The 22,294-nt window shown below is 39.9% G+C and overlaps 2 protein-coding genes across 9 annotated transcripts in view; one reads left to right on the forward strand and one right to left on the reverse strand.

Annotated features, from left to right (window-relative positions):
* Positions 1-2,853, forward strand: part of BBS5 (Bardet-Biedl syndrome 5 protein) — a 32,506-nt gene extending 29,653 nt beyond the window's left edge. For all 5 annotated transcript variants that reach the window (XM_071686096.1, XM_071686100.1, XM_071686098.1 and 2 more), the window contains one exon: positions 658-2,853. In XM_071686096.1, coding sequence (XP_071542197.1) covers positions 658-873 — 216 coding nt within the window. In that variant the 3' untranslated portion in view covers positions 874-2,853. The remainder of the gene's footprint in view (positions 1-657) is intronic.
* LOC139761715 (uncharacterized) overlaps positions 2,809-22,294 on the reverse strand; it is a 119,965-nt gene continuing 100,479 nt past the window's right edge. For all 4 annotated transcript variants that reach the window (XM_071686095.1, XM_071686094.1, XM_071686092.1 and 1 more), the window contains 3 exons: positions 15,784-15,857; positions 15,225-15,287; positions 2,809-13,981 (listed from right to left, as the gene is read on the reverse strand). In XM_071686095.1, the coding sequence (XP_071542196.1) occupies positions 13,646-13,981; positions 15,225-15,287; positions 15,784-15,857 (473 nt within the window). In that variant the 3' untranslated portion in view covers positions 2,809-13,645. The remainder of the gene's footprint in view (positions 13,982-15,224; positions 15,288-15,783; positions 15,858-22,294) is intronic.

The following is a 22,294-nucleotide window of genomic DNA, read 5'->3' on the forward strand; positions in this document are numbered from 1 at the left end:
TTGCAGTGGAGGTTAATGGGAATTCCACTTACACAGAAATAGACTTGGAAATTTGACCCTCATGAAGACAAGTTTCTAAAATATATTCAGAATTTCCTGTATCAGTGCATCTAGCAGCATACAAGAAAATGGGGAACTGATACACCATCTCTGCTGAACTTTTTTAACATAGAGTACCATAGAAATTAAACTTAAGTACAATACACCAATTGGAAAGTGATATATTGCTTAAGTCTGAGTGTATAGTTAAAGAGGATACAAAGGGGCATCAGAAGGGAGAGAGGACTTAGAGAAGAAATTCAGTAATGGCAGATACATGGAGTTGAGGACTTTGAGTGTATAGATTGAAAAGGGAGTTCTATAATAATAGGTGAAAATTGAACAATTGTTTTCTTTAAGATACTGTACTGCACAGTATTTTTTGGAACAGTAAAGAAAACTAAAAATTCTGTGTATTTGACAAGTTTTTCTCATTTCCAATTGGGGATCTAGATGAGCAGATTCCAGATGATTAGAAATCTAATGTATCAATATTTATTCCTTGTCTTGCTCATTCATTAATCTAATTGTACAGAGTGTGTGCTTCTGAATTTTTTCATTTGAAAACAGTGTATATTTCAAATTTATAATATAGATTTATCTTTTTCAATTGAACAGCCCCCTACTGATGGCAATCAGCTGGATTTACCAGATATGGATGAAGCCGAAATTGATGAAAGTGTACATGACACTGCAGATGTGTTGGCAGCCTACTTAGCAGATGGTCTTCATCATGACAGAGAGCCAGTATTTTCCAGTGAATTAGGTTTGGCTATTGAAAAGCTGAAAGAAGGCTACACTCTGCAGACTTTGTGGGAAGTTATACCCAGCTAAACCTTTCCATCCTGTGATTGCAGACATACTTGCAGTAATGTGGTGGCAAGTGGCAAGTGGTGAAGTGAAATGAGATAGTGAGAGCCTGTGACTTAAGAAATATAAGAAGGCAGCTGGAGTGTATGGTACTGCAGTTGAATTTATTTAAGAAAAGGGGTGACTGTGTCGTTGATGGGCTAGTTAGGATTTTCAGTTTTTGTATAGATGGTGAGGTGCCTGAGCATTGGCAAGGTAGACAAAGGTGAACATTCAAGTTACAGAAGTATAAGTTTGTTGAGTGGACCTAGTAAGTTGTATGGAGAGTGGTGATTGAGAGGGTGAAGCCAAGTATGTTCAGAGCATCAGATTGGATGGGAACAGTGTGGTTTTGGGAATGGTAGAGGATGTATTGATCAGGGTTTTGTTTTTTCAAAAATTTTGTATGAAAAGTACTTGGAGAAACTTGAATTTGTACTTGGCACTTACATATCTGGAGAAAACAGATAATAGAGTTGATAGAGATGCCTCATGGAAGCTCTTATAAATACATGTTGTGGGAGGAAAGCTACTAGAAGCAGAGAAGTTTTTATCAAATTTCTAAAGTGTGTGTACAAGTAGGAAGAGAGAAGCGAGTAGTTTCAGGAAAAAGTTGGTCTTTGGCAGAGGTGGGTGATGTCACCATGGCTCTTTAATTTGTTTATAGCTTGGGTGGTGAGGTTGGTAAATGGAAGGGTCTTGAAGAGAGGGGTGAGTATGCAGTCTTTACTGGATGAAGGGGATCTTGGAAGTGAGACAGTTGTTCACTGTTCACTAGTGGTAGATTTGAGTCAGAAACTACAGAAGTTGGTGTCAGAGTTTGGAAGGGTGTGTGAAAGGAAGAAGGTATAAGTAAATGTGAATGAAGGCAAGGTTATTAGGTTATGCAGGGTGGAGAGACAAGTTAGTTGGGGTGCGTATGTGAATGGAGAAAATTTGGGAGAAGTGAAGTTTTTTAGATACTTGGGAGTGGACATGTCAGTGAATGGAACCCTGGTAGTTGAACTGTCATAGGGTAGCAAGGGGATGAAGGTTCTGGGAGAACTGAGGAATGCAGGAGGACAAAATGGGCATGTTTGAAGGTATAGTAGTCCCAGTACCATTGAATTGTGGTTGAGAATGCTGAATGGGGTGTGCAGTGCATATTTGTTTGCTGTTTCCCATGTGATTGTAGTTCCAGGTACAGAGAAAAAGCCTCATTTGCAAATCATTGCTCTAGCTGTTATATGCAGTTTACTAAAATCACAGTTCCCTCTCCACAACTGGGCCCCATAGGCCTTTCCATGGTTTCCTCTGGTTGATTCACATGCCTTGGTTCTGTTCACTTACAGTATGTTGCCCCTTGTATATCTCATCATTCCAATTAACTTTCTAGTGCATGCCTATCACTCTTATGAATGTTCAGGCTCCAGTTACTCAAAACTTTATTTACTCCATCCTTTCATCTCTAATTTGGTCTCCCCTTTCTCTTTTTCCACACTACTTTGTCAACCTCTCATCATTCAACTATTCCTGCTCCTTGGGCAGTTCTAGCCACAAAACTGGACCATGGGTTGTACCCAAACATCTTACAGTCGCTCAGTTTTTCCCATATGGGAGGTAATGGCCTGGTTATCATCTCCAACCTAATGAAAGCCAGTGACATTAACCCAAACACCACCTCCAGTGTACCCCTCCACAAGGTGCCAAATGGCCATAACCAAAATGCACTACTCCATCAGATGCTCCAAGTGCACCCAGTACAGTAATACCACCCTCCACTGCACATCATCATCATCCATAAAAGTACTCAGAACCCTGGATATGTGGACTTTGTATGATGGTTTAGTTAACATTCAAGCCTTTTGTAGTACATGCAGATTGTTCAAATACTTACACCCTTTAACATTTTTATGATGTTAGGAAAGTAAAAGTTGCAGGTATGTAAAATTCTTCATGTATTACAAAATAAAAAATACACATCTATTACATGTAACTAATAACAATCCACTCATTTATTAACATCTGTTGATAATAAAAAAAATGCAAATGCTCAAATTATTATCTGTGTAACTAGATACAAAGCTTTTATGCATAGTAATTTACCAGATATAAACTAAATGTCAGCATTCTACAGGACTAAATAATAAGAAAGCTGGCCCATGTAATCTTAACCTTCTATATAAATACTTTTATTTACATATTTACAGATTATATGTACAAATTTACAGTATTTCTCACTAAGTAATGCAACTAATACCATAATACCTACATCATATCATGAAGGAATGTGTACTTGTACTAACAATAGCAAAGAAGTAAAAAACTTCATAAGACAGTAAAGAGGTTTCAAATTTGTCAAAAATGTCATTACATTTGCATTCAATACTTTCCTGGACTAATAGCCATATACTGATTATCATAAATAGTTTTACACATGGTAGATTGTATAACTGATGTCATCTGTGGTTCCATATCAATTTAATATCCACTGCTGAATATATACTAATCAGGGTAATTAATTAGATATGACCTTTGTTAAATGCTATTCAAAGCACTGGCAACATTCATAGATTTCCTTACTTTCCTAACCAGGATCCCTATTTATTGGACTCCTGCAGCATTCAGGAAGCTGGTCTCATCTGTCAGGCAGGACCAAAGGCAAGGAGGGTGGTGTTGGTGATGTATGTCCGTGTGAGGTGAGTGCAGGACAACTGAGTGTCATATCATGTCTTAAGGAGGAAGTCGCATTCTGGGCATGAGCTGTCTTGTGATATACTGAATCGGTGTTTGTAATGTTAAAGAGATGGGTGGTGGCTAGAATGAAGACATGATTGATCTTACTCTTTAAAGATGTTTACTAAATTGTGAATAAATGTATCAAAATACAGTATGTGAATATAAGATATTTCATATTCAAAGACATTACTGGAATATAAGATAACTGACATGCAAAGGAGAGGTTGTGGGATGTGAACATGCTGAAAGGGGTGGCAGGTGGGGTGTTTGATCACCTCTCGGTGGAGGCAAGTGTCAAAGATTGTACCAATTTTTGGAAAAAAATGACGAAGGTGAAAGTGATTCAACATGGAAAAGAGGCCTGTATGCAGACTATACACATGAGAGTGTGAAGAGTGGCATGTGATCAGCGTAAATGAAATGAGGGGAGTGCTGTAGGTGCATGGGAGTGAATGTGGAAGATAATGGAACTATGGGGTCTGAAGTGAGTTACACAGTGGAAGAAGGGGTGAATTCTTGGTTGAATTAAAAATGTGGGAAAGCAGAGGTCACAGTCTATTAAGGAAAAGCTGGATGTATTTGGCAGTACAGTAGTCCTGACAGTATTGTAAGGAAGTGAGTTTGGGTCTTGATTGTAAAAGGGAAGGAAGGAGGAGGACATGTTAGAAATAAAATGCTCAGGATAAGATGTGGTGTGAAAGAGGGTTGATTGTGTAAGGAATGATAATGTAAGAAAGGTGTGGTAGTAAGTGCAATCTGACTAAAGGGCTGACCAGGAAGAGCTGAAGTGTTTCAAGCATACATAGATGGGCAAAAACTGACTAAGATCTGTTTCAATAATGGGAGCAATGGTTATGGGTAGATCAATTAGGAAATAGGATGGATGTTTTGTAGGCTTTGGGGTACTGGGACCTGAGTCTTTACATGGCCAAGGCATGCAGTAGATAGAATAAACTGGATCAGTGTGGTGTATGGACGTGATGAACTCTCAGTGATTTTAAATAGGGCATGTAAAATGGTCAAGATAAACAACGGAGTAATCTGTGGGAATTAACCAAGAATGGTAGGCATTAGTTTCAGTACAATACAGTGGAGTACTTTCTAGGACAGCTAAGCCTCACAGACCATTCCATAATTTGCCCTGACAGCTTCACGTGCCCTGTTCAGACCACTGGTGGCAAAATGCCTCATGTGCACCACATCCCTTCAGCACATTCTATTCCATGCATAACTCTTATCCCCTTGAAGTTTCAGGCAATGAAACCCCTAAGCCTCTTTCAATTCATCCTTACATCTCTTTTTCAGTCTCTTCTTCCATATCCGACTCATAGTAGATCATCTTGGCCACATAATCAAACTTGTTTGCTTTTCCAGCATGAGTGAGGTAGCACCTGGAAGAGATGAAAAACAGCCTCATATGCTCAGATCCACTCTCTAGCTGCAAAGTATATTGCACACAAACCATGGCCCCCTATCCAAAGCCAAGACCCAGACCTTTCCATGGTTTTCATTAACTGCTTCATAAGCCCTGTATCAGCCCTACATACCAAATCACCCCAATTTGTTCTATCCTGTGAACACTTCAAATCCTCCTGCATGTTCAGAGCATCTATCCCTTCCTTCCAAATCCGATTTTCTCTACCCCTTATCCCTTCCACCTGTGACATGCATAACCTCTTAGTTAGCGTTTCCTCACACACACACACACTCCAAATGCCCAAAACATTTCAGCACACCCCTTTTGACCCTCATACAGACTTTTATTTTGCTATCATATCTATTTCTTACTCTAGTTGTTAAACTATCAACATTCATCACACACACAGTCCTGAAGTATTTCATTTCCAACATATCCATCTTCTTTCATACTTCTTTTTATCTATGGCTCGTCTCACATTCATAAAACACACCATCAGAACCAAAATACTATCAAGCATATCCATCTCTGCCCTCAACGGACAGTCATTTCTCTTTTCACACTCACCTCAATGCACCCAGGACCATGGTCCACTCACCCACCCTGTGATTTACTTTAGCTTCCATGTTCATTCCCAGCTTTCTAAAACACACTACTTCCATTAGGTTCTCTCCATTCAAACTCACACTCCAACCAACTAAACTCTCTCTTGCTAAACCTACTACCCTTAACTTTATTCACATTAAGTGTAAGTTTCTCCTAAGCAGACATCTGCTTCTATAATTTTGCACTTAAGTCTGCCATCACAGCTCTCTGTTACCAGCAAACAGCACAATGACAGCTCATGTCCCAGGACCTCTCTCTCCCCCGACAACAGACTGCAGATCTGCCCATTTTTGCAAAACCATCACATTTAATAGCCTCATCACTCCATCCATAAGCAATTAAACAGCCATGGTTACATCATACCCCCTTGCTGTAGACATACATTCACCTGAAATAACTCTCTCTCAAATCTCACACATGCCTTATTCTCTTCACAAAAGCTCACTGCTTCTTGTAGTTTTTCTCCAACACCGTATATTTGTTACACCTTCCTGCAGAAGCTGGTGACTGAGTTTGGTTAAGTGTGTGAAAGAAGAAAGCTGAGAGTAAATGTGAATAAGAGCAAGGTTATTAGGTACAGTAGGGTTGAGGGACAAGTCAATTGGGAGGTAAATTTGAATGGAGAAAAAGTGGAGGAAGTGAAGTGTTTTAGATATCTGGGAGTGGATTTGGCAGCAGAAGGAACCATGGAAGCGGAAGTGAGTCACAGGGTGGGGGAGGGGGCAAAAGTTCTGGGAGTGGTGAAGAACGTGTGGAAGGCAAGAACATTATCTCGGAAAGCAAAAATGGGTATGTTTGAAGGAATAGTGGTTCCAACAATGTTATATGGTTGCGAGGCATGGGTTGTTCGGAGAAGGGTGGATGTGTTGGAAATGAGATGTTTGAGGACAATATGTGTGGTAATAAAAAGAGTGTGGTTGAGAGAGCAGAAGAGGGTGTTTTGAAATGGTTTGGTCACATGGAGGGAATGAGTGAGGCAAGATTGACAAAGAGGATATATGTGTCAGAGGTAGAGGGAATGAGGAGAAGTGGGAGACCAAATTGGAGGTGTAAGGATGGAGTGAAAAAGATTTTGAGCGATCGGGGCCTGAACATGCAGGAGGGAGAAAGGCATGCAAGGAATAGAGTGAATTGGAATGATGTGGTATACCGGGGTCGACGTGCATTCAAAGGATTAGACCAAGGCATATGAAACGTCTGGGGTAAACCATGGAAAGTTTTGTGTGGCCTGGATGTGGAAAGGGAGCGGTGGTTTCGGTGCATTATACATGACAGCTAGAGACTGAGTGTGAAAGAATGTGACCTTTGTTGTCTTTTCCTAGCGCTACCTCGCGCGTGTGCGGGGGAAGGGGGGTATCATTTCATGTGGCAAGGTGGTGACGGGAATGAATAAGGGCATCATGTATGAATTATGTACATGTGTATATATATGTCGGTGTATGTATATATATGTATACGTTGAAATGTATAGGTACGTATATGTGCATGTGTGGATGTGGATGTGTATGTCTATGTATGAGGGTGGGTTGGGCCATTCTTTCGTCTGTTTCCTCGCGCTACCTCGCTAACACGGGAGACAGCGACAAAGTATGATAGAGATGCTCTGTGGAAGGTATTAAGAATATATGGAGTGGGAGGCAAGTTGTTAGAAGCAGTGAAAAGTTTTTATCGAGGATGTAAGGCATGTGTACGTGTAGGAAGAGAGGAAAGTGATTGGTTCTCAGTGAATGTAGGTTTGCGGCAGGGGTGTGTGATGTCTCCATGGTTGTTTAATTTGTTTATGGATGGGGTTGTTAGGGAGGTGAATGCAAGAGTTTTGGAAAGAGGGGCAAGTATGAAGTCTGTTGGGGATGAGAGAGCTTGGGAAGTGAGTCAGTTGTTGTTCGCTGATGATACAGCACTGGTGGCTGATTCATGTGAGAAACTGCAGAAGCTGGTGACTGAGTTTGGTAAAGTGTGTGAAAGAAGAAAGTTAAGAGTAAATGTGAATAAGAGCAAGGTTATTAGGTACAGTAGGGTTGAGATCAAGTCAATTGGGAGGTGAGTTTGAATGGAGAAAAACTGGAGGAAGTGGAGTGTTTTAGATATCTGGGAGTGGATCTGGCAGCGGATGGAAACATGGAAGCGGAAGTGGATCATAGGGTGGGGGAGGGGGCGAAAATCCTGGGAGCCTTGAAGAATGTGTGGAAGTCGAGAACATTATCTCGGAAAGCAAAAATGGGTATGTTTGAAGGAATAGTGGTTCCAACAATATTGTATGGTTGCGAGGCGTGGGCTATGGATAGAGCTGTGCGCAGGAGGATGGATGTGCTGGAAATGAGATGTTTGAGGACAATGTGTGGTGTGAGGTGGTTTGATTGAGTAAGTAACGTAAGGGTAAGAGAGATGTGTGGAAATAAAAAGAGCGTGGTTGAGAGAGCAGAAGAGGGTGTTTTGAAATGGTTTGGGCACATGGAGAGAATCACTGAGGAAAGATTGACCAAGAGGATATATGTGTCGGAGGTGGAGGGAACGAGGAGAAGTGGGAGACCAAATTGGAGGTGGAAAGATGGAGTGAAAAAGATTTTGTGTGATCGGGGCCTGAACATGCAGGAGGGTGAAAGGAGGGCAAGGAATAGAGTGAATTGGATCGATGTGGTATACTGGGGTTGACGTGCTGTCAGTGGATTGAATCAGGGCATGTGAAGCGTCTGGGATAAACCATGGAAAGCTGTGTAGGTATGTATATTTGCGTGTGTGGATGTGTATGTATATACATGTGTATGGGGGTGGGTTGGGCCATTTCTTTCGTCTGTTTCCGTGCACTACCTTGCAAACGCGGGAGACAGCGGGAAAAAAATAATATATATATATATATATTCCTTCAAACAAGGAATATATGTTTGAAGGAATAGTGGTTCCAACAATGTTGTATGGTTGCGAGCCGTGGGCTATGGGTACAGTTGTGCGCAGGAGGATGGATGTGCTGGAAATGAGGTGTTGAGGACAATGTGTGGTGTGAGGTGGGTTGATCGAATAAGTAACGTAAGGTTAAGAGAGATGTGTGGAAATAAAAAGAGCGTGGTTGAGAGAGCAGAAGAGGGTGTTTTGAAATGGTTTGGGCACATGGAGAGAATGAGTGAGGAAAGATTGACCAAGAGGATATATGTGTCGGAGGTGGAGGGAACGAGGAGAAGTGGGAGACCAAATTGGAGGTGGAAAGATGGAGTGAAAAAGATTTTGTGTGATCGGGGCCTGAACATGCAGGAGGGTGAAAGGTGGGCAAGGAATAGAGTGAATTGGATCGATGTGGTATACCGGGGTTGACGTGCTGTCAATGTATTGAATCAGGGCATGTGAAGCGTCTGGGGTAAACCATGGAAAGTTGTGTGAGGCCTGGATGTGGAAAGGGAGCTGTGGTTTTGGGCATTATTGCGTGACAGCTGGAGACTGAGTGTGAACGAATGGGGCCTTTGTTGTCCTTTCCTAGTGCTACCTCGCACACAGGAGGGGGAAGGGGGATGGTATTCCATGTGTGGCGAGGTGGCGATGGGAATGAATAGGGGCAGACAGTGTGAATTGTGTGCATGGGTATATATGTATGTGTCTGTGTGTGTATATATATGTGTACATTGAGATGTATAGGTATGTATATTTGCGTGTGTGGGCGTGTGGGTGTGTACATTGTGTATGGGGTGGGTTGGGCCATTTTTTTCGTCTGTTTCCTTGCGCTACCTCGCAAATGCGGGAGACAGCGACAAAGCAAAATAAATAAATAAATAAATATATATATGAGGGGATGGGCCATTCTTCGTCTGTTTCCTGGTGCTACCTCGCTGACACAGGAATCAGTGATCAAGTATAATATTCATATATGATGGGTAGAGAATGGATGTAAGTGTAAGCAGCCTTTCTTGGTCTGTTCCTGGTGCTGCATCACTAATATGAAAAATGGTGAACAAGTAAGATATGATAAAAAAATATAATATAAAAATAATAATAATAATAATAATAATAATAATAATAATGATAATAACAATAACAATAATAATAATTCTTCTTGGGGATAAGGGAGAAAGAATACTACCCAATTACCTTGTGTATCATTGGACACTAAGATGGGTAGGAGTTGGGTGGCTGGAAATGCTTGCTTCCTTGCATTTTCAAGGAGTGGGAACTGAAGGAACAAAGAGAAGATTTTTCCTAATAGGTTCAGTTCTTGATGCTCCCTCACTAAGGCAAGAAAGGCATGCATATATGGAAAAATTAATAATTATAAACTTACTCAGTTTCCAAATCCTCAGTATTTATATCTTTTTAAGAGTAAAATTTAGTTAAAAATGCTTCATATGACCTCGTTCAGTCCACTGACAGCACATCAACTCCAGAATACTACATCAATCCAACTTACTTTATCCAGTGAACGCCTTTCACACTCTGGCATGTTCAAACCCCAAATTCTCAAAATCTTTTTCATGCTACCTTCCTATCTCCAACTTGGTCTCCCCATTCCCTCAGCTTGTGGCACATATATCCTCTTTGTCAATCTTTCCTTAATGATTCTCTATGTATGTCCAAACCATTTCAGCACACCCTCTTCAGCTCTCAACCACACTCTCTTGACAACCACATCTCTCTTACCTTTTCATTACTTATTCAAACCACCTTACACCACATATTGTCCTCAAAGATTTCTAATACATCCATCCTCCTCCACACAGCCTTATCTATAGCTCACGTCTCACATCCTTACAATATTGCTGGGAGTACTATTCCTTCAAGCATACCCATTTTTGGCCACTCAGATAACATTCTCTTTCCACACATTCTTCAGTGCTTTGCCTCCTCACCCACCATGTGACTTACAACTGCTTCCTTGGTTCCATTTGCTAGCATGTCCACACCCATGTATCAAAATTACTTCACTTAAAAAGTTTCTATAGAATACAGATGCTCCCCGACTTACGATGGTTCAACTTTATGATGGTGTGATATTCAACACTTTATTATATAATAGGCTTTGTGTTAGATGATTTTGTCCAACTGTTGGTGAATGTAAGTGTTCTCAAAATGTTTAAGGTAGGCTAGGCTAAGCTATGATGTTTTCAGTAAGTTAGATGTACAGTATTAAATGTAAATTTCAAATCTATTTTTGACTTACAATATTCAACTTACAATGGGTTTATCAGAACGTAACCCCATCGTAAGTCAATGAGCATCTGTATCACAACAGGTGCCTCCATTCCATAATCATAACACAGGGAAACCATGATACTTATCAAGCACTCATTGTAAAGTAACTCTTATTGTTACATTTTCCTTTTCAGAAGCTAATTAACTTTTTTCATCTTACTTTCCCATGTGCACGCCTTACCCAGCTTAGCAATGCAGCATTAGGAACCGAGCCTTTGAGGAAAGATCCTTGCTTTGCTACTTCTATTCCTGCTTTGAAAAATAAAGAGTACAGGATGAGAGAATTTCCAGCTTCCCTACAGTTACCCCTTATAGTTACCTTCTATGACACTTAGGAGACACATGGGTAGTATTCTATTTCTTATCAACTATTGACTATTATTTTATAATGGTACTTTCTTCCTCCCTCAAACTTTCTATATTTACATCTAAAGAATATACTTAACAGCTGCAACTTTTATACACATTTACAGGAAACATGAAATTTAATTCAAAAAAATCAAGCTGCTAATCTCCATCCTAAATTCTGAATCATTAGACATACAGGAAACCATGTTATACGTTAATGCCCCTTCTGCATACATTACTTGCCATAATTTATGCCTTGCATTCCCAATCATTAACCATCATAAATCGGAGCCACAGTATGGTACAAATAGTATTAAAAGTGAAACTTGCCACAAATTATGTGCTAAATCAATTACAAATACCTTCCAAAATACAAATCCTTGCCATTATGATTCCAATAGAAATTTAGCTGTACCAAATGCACAACCCTCTCTATATCCTACAGTCAATGTAGAGTCTAGGACTGAAGATCAAACAACTGCACTTAAAAATACTTACACTGCTTGCACTATCCCACTAATTACCATTTGTAGCATTGTTGTACAATGGATGTGAATGTTGCAAAAAACAGGAGAACGTTAACCAAACAATAAAACCATTCCAATAAGTAAAAGTCTTTACCTTCACCAGTCAAATAAAATTTGCTTTGCTAAAATTAGGGTGATGCATAAAAAACCTTCCCTGAATACTATGGTCACTTTAAAAATATGACAAAAGCTGCCACTTAATTTTCTTTTCCTTGTGTAGTAAAATAAAAGCTAGCTTGTATAACATCTCAGAGAAGATCTATATATATGAAAAATCATAAGCATAACAAGAATTCAACACTTAATACAACAATTTGCATAAAGTAGGTAAATCATGAAAAAACATGTCCTTATTTCGAACAACAACCCTCTACATGGCAAAATACTATCTTATACCCTTCTGCCTACAAACTTCAAAACATGAGTTACTTTTTCAAGATCATCTTGGCAAAGGCCATATCCATGAGCACAGTATACGAACTCAAAGTTGAAAATCAGCTTCTGTAATTGCAATGTCATGATAACTGTTAATGTTCCCCAAAAGGAATGGTCTTTGGCATTAGATTATTTTATATACATAAATCAAACGTTCCTGAAATAATAGAATTCCATACATTTATAAGTTAGTCTATTAAATAGGAATGTAAGGTGTAGTAATCATCAATTGACCAATTTTAATAATATCTGGGTGACTAATGTGTATTCAAAAAGGTTAAACACAAATTTCATGTAAACCAACCAAGCATTTTCTGATATAAAGTAAATGAAACACTAATAAAATGTAAATGAGGTGCATACAACATTTAGATGTTTATCTACAAAATGGTAATCATATAATTTGAAATATGCTATTATTCCTGGGAAAAAGCACATATATTACATATCTGAACTTTCTAGAGAGACAAGGTGAAGAATAAGAAAATAAAAGTAAAAAATCTACCTTAGACAAAAATTGTGCCAATAAGTGAGGATTCCCTGGATATTTAATTACCAGCAATAAGTTGAGAAAAAACGTAAAAGAAAACTGATATGAGTGATTTTCGTTTTTCATATGCCCTTACAAGAAAAACTTCAAGAGTATAGAAAGCAGTATCATATATGTTTTTTTAGCAATTATTTTACAGCACATATACATTAATTTATATGAAAATCTGTTAGGAATCCTTCTTGCTGTAAGTGATGGAAGAATGAATGGTGTTGCTTCTAAGAAACTGGTAGCATAACAACAGGAAGTGAGGCATCAGGTTATGTAAGTTTCTATTCATATGTACATATTTACAGAAAGTGGCACATTTATGTTCTCTTTGGGCCTTAAGTGCTTCTTTGGTAGCTTATTACAGTATGTGTAACGAACAAAAGTAAACAAACAACCATAATGAGTGATGAGTTATTTAAGCATAACCTACAATCTCACTGCTTTAGAGAACAGCGAGTTAGTTACGTCTCTTCCTGAGACATAAGTACTGGTGTTCAGGCGAACTGACAGATGTCTAATTTGCTTTTATACACTACAGATTTTATACACATTATGTGACAGCTCTCATTACAGTACTGTGAAAAGAAAACATGCTCTGTGCCCGAAGATGCTCCACAGGCACTGTGGTAGTGCATTGTGGAGGGGCATTTACTCGGGTTAAATCCATCTTAAAACTCTTGGATGCATCATCATTCAATGATTACTTCTGTCAGGCCTGTGTTCGTGGATTTAAAGAATTCTTTTGTTACAATTTTTTTTTTCAAAAGTTAAGTCTGCAAATGCTGTCCCCTTAACAATAAAATATTCCCTTTTTCTTACGGTTCTCCCATTATTTAACTGACCAATTGTGAAAAATATACATTTCATCACATACATCTGAACTTCCTAACATTCAAATGTATAGCACACTATTCATATGACTTGAAGTTATATTGACACGGTGAAATACAGATATAATTTCACCAGATGATGAAATTACTTTTCAAGACACTGTTAGGATGTTACAAAATTAGTATCTTCCTTACGAACAATTTTCCTTCCACGTGAACTGGTTCCAGCCATGAGAAGTATACTTGTTGGAATAACAGTGGCTGCCTCTGATGTAATATTCATTCCCTGATACCTACTGTCCAGGACCAGCTTTTGAGGACGGCCTAACTTCTTCTTCCCTTTGACAATCGCTTTGTCCACATTTTTCAGTTTTTGCTTGCTTGCCTGTCCTTCTTTCAAACTGGTAATAGGTGGTGTGGGCCCATCAGTGAAAGAGTGTGGCGATGCTGGGCCAGGGAGAGGACTTCCATCATCCATGTCCATATCAAAACTTGATTCCTGTGGATTTTAAGCAAAACTATAAGTATATACTTTTCTTAAATGGAAAATAAGAGAGGATATAAGAGAAAAAAAGTCAGGAGGAATGAAGGGAAATTTAAATTTCGTAAATTTTACAGATGTCTGGTCCATTAGAAAATATATTAGAGCATCCTTAATTCAATCAGTAAACAAGGTCTTCCAACAAAACAAGATACAGATATGCAACATTAGGTGTTGAGGCAACTTGGCTTAAAGGATCAATGCAAAGATGAAGAAGTGGTCTGAAATTTAATGGGAGGATGTCGAGTTAGTTGTGAGGAAAACTGGCAACATGAAAAATTGGTTTGGGCACACGAAGTGTTAGGCCTCAGAAACAGCTTAAGCCAGTGGAAGGACGAAATGGTTTGTTTCAGTGAGAGGATGAGAAGTTGGTATAAGGACCATTGGGAGGATAAACAGATGGAGCTAAGGCCTAGAGGAAAGATGAAAAAGTTGGATTTAACCTTTAAAGTGTTATCATCATCTGAAAATCCTAGAGAGGATGGCTCCAATCATCACATCTTTAATTTTTCCCACTGTTTTAGATATCAGTTGAATTATCATACCACAATTAGCCTAGAGAGGTATCTTTCATCACTTAAAAAGGGTTGGGAAAACATTCTGCTATACTCAGTACACCTGAAATCACCATAATAAAAGCACAACTGACTAGGTCATGCTTACACACGACTCTACAAGAAATAAGGATTGTTGGGTGACATTAGTGATTAAAAGGAACACCTATTTTATGTATCATCAGGTGAGTAATGTAAAAAAGAATAACTTCAGAAATATGAGTTATTCAGAGTGATTTCAGTATATCATGAATTATGTAAGAAGGAAGGGCCACCCAAAAACCATTAGCAAGGACTCTGTTCATGTTGAAAAAATTATGTAATTACAACTAAATTTTTCTCCATGTAATCCTGGAATGATGGAGGTCTTTGGTAACACATAAAAAGTTAAGAGCTAGAAAAATCTAATATCTTCACATGTGCCAGCTAATTTTTCTGGTGGACTCCCCTGTAAAATGGAATGATGAAGGAGACTGAGAAATGTTGAAATGAGAATGGTGAGTTCTTGGTGACCAGGGCCATTCTTTCGTCTGTTTCCTTGCGCTACCTCACAAACGTGGGAGACGGCAACAGAGTGTAATAAAATAAAAAAAAATTCAAAGTTATATATTCCCTTTCACAATGTAAAACTTTACTGAAATACTTACACTAGATGAAAAGTTCATCACCTCCTTCTCAAGTTCTACAGGCTTCCACTTTCTCTCAAATTCCTGAAAGAAAATGAAAATGGGGCTCTTATGATACAAAGTATAAGTCAGAGAATCTGCAATTTTACCTTAAATGCTGTCTTGAATCAATGCATGATAACTTGTTTAGCAACCACAGCTTACTAAACATCCCATTCCCATTCCTACTGTTTCACTCAATTATTGGTCGCTAAGTACATTTGTTCCCAGTCACCTCAACTACATAAAATCCTTGTCTGTTCCTTCCCATACCTGTTTTCATTATTCTGAATAATTTCAGTTTAAGCTCTTTCATTTTATCAACTTATTCATGTATTTCTTTTGTTGTTATCTATCATGATAGCCCTGCTTATCTCCACCACCCTTTTCATGAAACCAAGTTTTGCTCTATGAACTCTGCTGGTCTGCAATATTGACACACACACACACATACACAAACAAAAAACTTTTTATAATCTCTTTGAAGACATATGACTGCACTACAGTTTTGCAAATATAACTAATTTTCTAGAGCTCTTACTTGCTTTGCTGTTGGATCCTTCATATGGATCTGAATCCACTCTCTCCATCTAAGCCTTAAATCTTCCGGTGCACCTGCAAAGAGATAAAATTACTGATTTATGACAGTAAATTCAGAAACAAAAATTACATAAGAGCACTATTGTTTCAAAGAAACAGACATTACTTAAAAGATGTGTGCCCATCCCTCACTTTAAGCACAGGTTACATTTTACAAAAATCTCACATATATGTATGATATATCACTTTCTAAAAGGGGAAACAGAAGAAGGAGTCACGCGGGAAGTGCTCATCCTCCTCGAAGGCTCAGATTTGGGGTGTCTAAGTGTGTGTGGATGTAACCAAGATGAGAAAAAACGAGAGATAGGTAGTATGTTTGAGGAAAGGAGCCTGGATGTTTTGGCTCTGAGTGAAACGAAGCTCAAGGGTAAAGGGGAAGAGTGGTTTGGGAATGTCTTGGGAGTAAAGTCAGGAGTTAGTGAGAGGACAAGAGCAAGGGAAGGAGTAGCACTACTCCTAAAACAGGAGTGGTGGGAGTATGTGATAGAGTGTAAGAAAGTAAACTCTAGATTGATATGGGTAAAACTGAAAGTTGATGGAGAGAGATGGGTGATTATTGGTGCATATGCACCTGGGCATGAGAAGAAAAATCATGAGAGGCAAGTGTTTTAGGAGCAGCTGAGTGAGTGTGTTAGTGGTTTTGATGCACGAGACCAGGTTATAGTGATGGGTGATTTGAATGCAAAGGTGAGTAATGTGGCAGTTGAGGGAATAATTGGTATACATGGGGTGTTCGGTGTTGTAAATGGAAATGGTGAAGAGCTTGTAGATTTATGTGCTGAAGAAGGACTGGTGATTGGGAATACCTGGTTTAAAAAGAGAGATATACATGAGTATATGCATGTATGTAGGAGAGATGGCCAGAGAGCGTTATTGGATTACGTGTTAATTGATAGGCGTGCGAAAGAGAGACTTTTGGATGTTAATGTGCTGGGAGGTGCAACTGGAGGGATGTCTGATCATTATCTTGGGGAGGAGAAGGTGAAGATTTATAGATTGAGGGTAAAGGCATGTACAGAGCATCAGATTGGGGAAGAGCAGTGTGGTTTCAGAAGTGGTAGAGGATATGTGGATCAGGTGTTTGCTTTGAAGAATGTATGTGAGAAATACTTAGAAAAGCAAATGGATTTGTATGTAGTATTTATGGATCTGGAGAAGGCATATGATAGAGTTGATAGAGATGCTCTGTGGAAGGTATTAAGAATATATGGTGTGGGAGGCAAGTTGTTAGAAGCAGTGAAAAGTTTTTATCGAGGATGTAAGGCATGTGTACGTGAAGGAAGAGAGGAAAGTGATTGGTTCTCAGTGAGTGTAGGTTTGTGGCAGGGGTGTGTGATATTTCCATGGTTGTTTAATTTGTTTATGGATGGGGTTGTTAGGGAGGTAAATGCAAGAGATTTAGAAAGAGGGGCAAGTATGCAGTCTGTTGTGGATGAGAGAGCTTGGGAAGTGAGTCAGTTGTTGTTTGCTGATGATACAGTGCTGGTGGCTGATTCATGTGAGAAACTGCAGAAGCTGGTGACTGAGTTTGGTAAAGTGTGCGAAAGAAGAAAGTTGAGAGTAAATGTGAATAAGAGCAAGGTTATTAGGTCCAGTAAGGTTGAGGGTCAAGTTAACTGGGAGGTAAGTTTGAATGGAGAAAAGCTGGAGGAAGTGAAGTGTTTTAGATATCTGGAAGTGGATTTGGCAGCAGATGGAACCATGGAAGCAGAAGTGAATCATAGGGTGGGGGAGGGGGAAAAATTTTGGGAGCCTTGAAGAATGTGTGGAAGTCAAGAACTTTATCTCGGAAAGCAAAAATGGGTATGTTTGAAGGAATAGTGGTTCCAACAATGTTGTATGGTTGCGAGGCGTGGGCTATGGATAGAGTTGTGCACAGGAGGGTGGATGTGCTGGAAATGAGATGTTTGAGGACAATATGTGGTGTGAGGTGGTTTGATCGAGTAAGTAATAACAGGGTAAGAGAGAGGTGTGGTAATAAAAAGAGTGTGGTTGAGAGAGCAGAAGAGGGTGTTTTGAAATGGTTTGGTCACATGGAGAGAATGAGTGAGGAAAGATTGATAAAGAGGATATATATGTCAGAGGTGGAGGGAATGAGGAGAAGTGGGAGACCAAACTGGAGGTGGAAAGATGGAGTGAAAGAGATTTTGAGTGATTGGGGCCTGAACATGCAGGAGGGTGAAAGGTGTGCAAGGAATGGAGTGAATTGGAACGATGTGGTATACCGGGGTTGATATGCTGTCAATGGATTGAACCAGGGCATGTGAAGTGTCTGGGATAAACCATGGAAAGTTCTGTGGGGCCTGGATGTGGAAAGGGAGCCGTGGTTTCGGTGCATTATTACATGACAGCTAGAGACTGAGTGTGAATAAATGGGGCCTTTGTTGTCTTTTCCTAGCGTACCTCGCACACATGGGCAGGAGGGGGTTGTTATTTTGTGTGTGGCGAGGTGGCGATGAGAATGAATAAAGGAAGACAGTATGAATTATGTATATGTGTATATATGTATATGTGTGTGTGTATATATATGTATACGTTGAGACGTATAGGTATGTATATTTGCATGTGTGGACGCGTATGTATATACATGTGTATGTGGGTGGGTTGGGCCATTCTTTCGTCTGTTTCCTTGCGCTATCTCGCTAATGCGGGAGACAGCGACAAAGCAAAATGAAAAATAAAAATAAAAATATCACGTGTAATATAGATAAAATATACATCTCAAGATATATTGTTTATTTGTTTCTTATGTCCAACATAATCAGGTATTGATTACTTTCTGTTATTTCTGTATAGTGATGAAAATTATTATTATTTTCTTTTTTTTTTGCTTTGTCGCTGTCTCCCGCGTTTGCGAGGTAGCGCAAGGAAACAGACGAAAGAAATGGCCCAACCCACCCCCATACACATGTATATACATACGTCCACACACGCAAATATACATACCTACACAGCTTTCCATGGTTTACCCCAGACGCCTCACATGCCTTGATTCAATCCACTGACAGCACGTCAACCCCGGTATACCACATCGCTCCAATTCACTCTATTCCTTGCCCTCCTTTCACCCTCCTGCATGTTCAGGCCCCGATCACACAAAATCTTTTTCACTCCATCTTTCCACCTCCAATTTGGTCTCCCTCTTCTCCTCGTTCCCTCCACCTCCGACACATATATTCTCTTGGTCAATCTTTCCTCACTCATTCTCTCCATGTGCCCGAACCATTTCAAAACACCCTCTTCTGCTCTCTCAACCACGCTCTTTTTATTTCCACACATCTCTCTTACCCTTACGTTACTTACTCGATCAAACCACCTCACACCACATATTGTCCTCAAACATCTCATTTCCAGCACATCCATCCTCCTGCGCACAACTCTATCCATAGCCCACGTCTCGCAACCATACAACATTGTTGGAACCACTATTCCTTCAAACATACCCATTTTTGCTTTCCGAGATAATGTTCTCGACTTCCACACATTCTTCAAGGCTCCCAGAATTTTCGCCCCCTCCCCCACCCTATGATCCACTTCCGCTTCCATGGTTCCATCCGCTGCCAGATCCACTCCCAGATATCTAAAACACTTCACTTCCTCCAGTTTTTCTCCATTCAAACTCACCTCCCAATTGACTTGCCCCTCAACCCTACTGTACCTAATAACCTTGCTCTTATTCACATTTACTCTTAACTTTCTTCTTTCACACACTTTACCAAACTCAGTCACCAGCTTCTGCAGTTTCTCACATGAATCAGCCACCAGCGCTGTATCATCAGCGAACAACAACTGACTCACTTCCCAAGCTCTCTCATCCCCAACAGACTTCATACTTGCCACTCTTTCCAAAACTCTTGCATTCACCTCCCTAACAACCCCATCCATAAACAAATTAAACAACCATGGAGACATCACACATCCCTGCCGCAAACCTACATTCACTGAGAACCAATCACTTTCCTCTCTTCCTACACGTACACATGCCTTACATCCTCGATAAAAACTTTTCACTGCTTCTAACAACTTGCCTCCCACACCATATATTCTTAATACCTTCCACAGAGCATCTCTATCAACTCTATCATATGCCTTCTCCACATCCATAAATGCTACATACAAATCCATTTGCTTTTCTAAGTATTTCTCACATACATTCTTCAAAGCAAACACCTGATCCACACATCCTCTACCACTTCTGAAACCACACTGCTCTTCCCCAATCTGATGCTCTGTACATGCCTTCACCCTCTCAATCAATATCCTCCCATATAAATTACCAGGAATAATCAACAAACTTATACCTCTGTAATTTGAGCACTCACTCTTATCCCCTTTGCCTTTGTACAATGGCACTATGCACGCATTCCGCCAATCCTCACGCACCTCACCATGAGTCATACATACATTAAATAACCTTACCAACCAGTCAACAATACAGTCACCCCCTTTTTTAATAAATTCCACTGCAATACCATCCAAACCTGCTGCCTTGCCGGCTTTCATCTTCTGCAAAGCTTTTACTACCTCTTCTCTGTTTACCAAATCATCTTCCCTAACCCTCTCACTCTGCACACCACCTCAACCAAAACACCCTATATCTGCCACTCTATCCTCAAACACATTCAACAAACCTTCAAAATACTCACTCCATCTCCTTCTCACATCACCACTACTTGTTATCACCTCCCCATTTGCGCCCTTCACTGAAGTTCCCATTTGCTCCCTTGTCTTACGCACTTTATATACCTCCTTCCAGAAAATCTTTTTATTCTCCCTAAAATTTAATGATACTCTCTCACCCCAACTCTCATTTGCCCTTTTTTTCACCTCTTGCACCTTTCTCTTGACCTCCTGTCTCTTTCTTTTATACATCTCCCACTCAATTGCATTTTTTCCCTGCAAAAATCGTCCAAATGCCTCTCTCTTCTCTTTCACTAATACTCTTACTTCTTCATCCCACCACTCACTACCCTTTCTGATCAACCCACCTCCCACTCTTCTCATGCCACAAGCATCTTTTGCGCAATCCATCAGTGATTCCCTAAATACATCCCATTCCTCCCCCACTCCCCTTACTTCCATTGTTCTCACCTTTTTCCATTCTGTACTCAGTCTCTCCTGGTACTTCCTCACACAAGTCTCCTTCCCAAGCTCACTTACTCTCACCACCCTCTTCACCCCAACATTCACTCTTCTTTTCTGAAAACCCATACATATCTTCACCTTAGCCTCCACAAGATAATGATCAGACATCCCTCCAGTTGCACCTCTCAGCACATTAACATCCAAAAGTCTCTCTTTCGCGCGCCTGTCAATTAACACGTAATCCAATAACGCTCTCTGGCCATCTCTCCTACTTACATAAGTATACTTATGTATATCTCGCTTTTTAAACCAGGTATTCCCAATCATCAGTCCTTTTTCAGCACATAAATCTACAAGCTCTTCACCATTTCCATTTACAACACTGAACACCCCATGTATACCAATTATTCCCTCAACTGCCACATTACTCACCTTTGCATTCAAATCACCCACCACTATAACCCAGTCTCGTGCATCAAAACCACTAACACACTCATTCAGCTGCTCCCAAAACACTTGCCTCTCATGATCTTTCTTCTCATGCCCAGGTGCATATGCACCAATAATCACCCATCTCTCTCCATCAACTTTCAGTTTTACCCATATTAATCGAGAATTTACTTTCTTACATTCTATCACATACTCCCACAACTCCTCTTTCAGGAGTATTGCTACTCCTTCCCTTGCTCTTGTCTTCTCACTAACCCCTGACTTTACTCCCAAGACATTCCCAAACCACTCTTCCCCTTTACCCTTGAGCTTCGTTTCACTCAGAGCCAAAACATCCAGGTTCCTTTCCTCAAACATACTACCTATCTCTCCTTTTTTCACATCTTGGTTACATCCACACACATTTAGGCACCCCAATCTGAGCCTTCGAGGAGGATGAGCACTTCCCGCGTGACTCATTCTTCTGTTTCCCATTTTAGAAAGTTAAAAAAATACGAGGGGAGGATTTCTGGCCCCCCGCTCCCGTCCCCTCTAGTCGCTTTCTACGACACGCTAGGAATGCGTGGGAAGTATTCTTTCACCCCTATCCCAGGGATAATATATATATATATATATATATATATATTTATTTTTTTTTTTTTTTATACCTCGTCACATGCTTGGAAAGCATATAATGAAAATTATATGGTTTGTAAAATAATTTTTTTTTTTTCTTTGTTGCTGTCTCCCGCGTTTGTGAGGTAGCGCAAGGAAACAGACGAAAGAAATGGCCCAACCCACCCCCATATACATGTATATACATACACGTCCACACATGCAAATATACATACCTACACAGCTTTCCATGGTTTACCCCAGACGCTTCACATGCCCTGATTCAATCCACTGACAGCACGTCAACCCTGGTATACCACATC

This window comes from Panulirus ornatus, chromosome 41, assembly GCF_036320965.1.
Source record: "Panulirus ornatus isolate Po-2019 chromosome 41, ASM3632096v1, whole genome shotgun sequence".
NCBI lineage: Eukaryota > Metazoa > Arthropoda > Malacostraca > Decapoda > Palinuridae > Panulirus > Panulirus ornatus.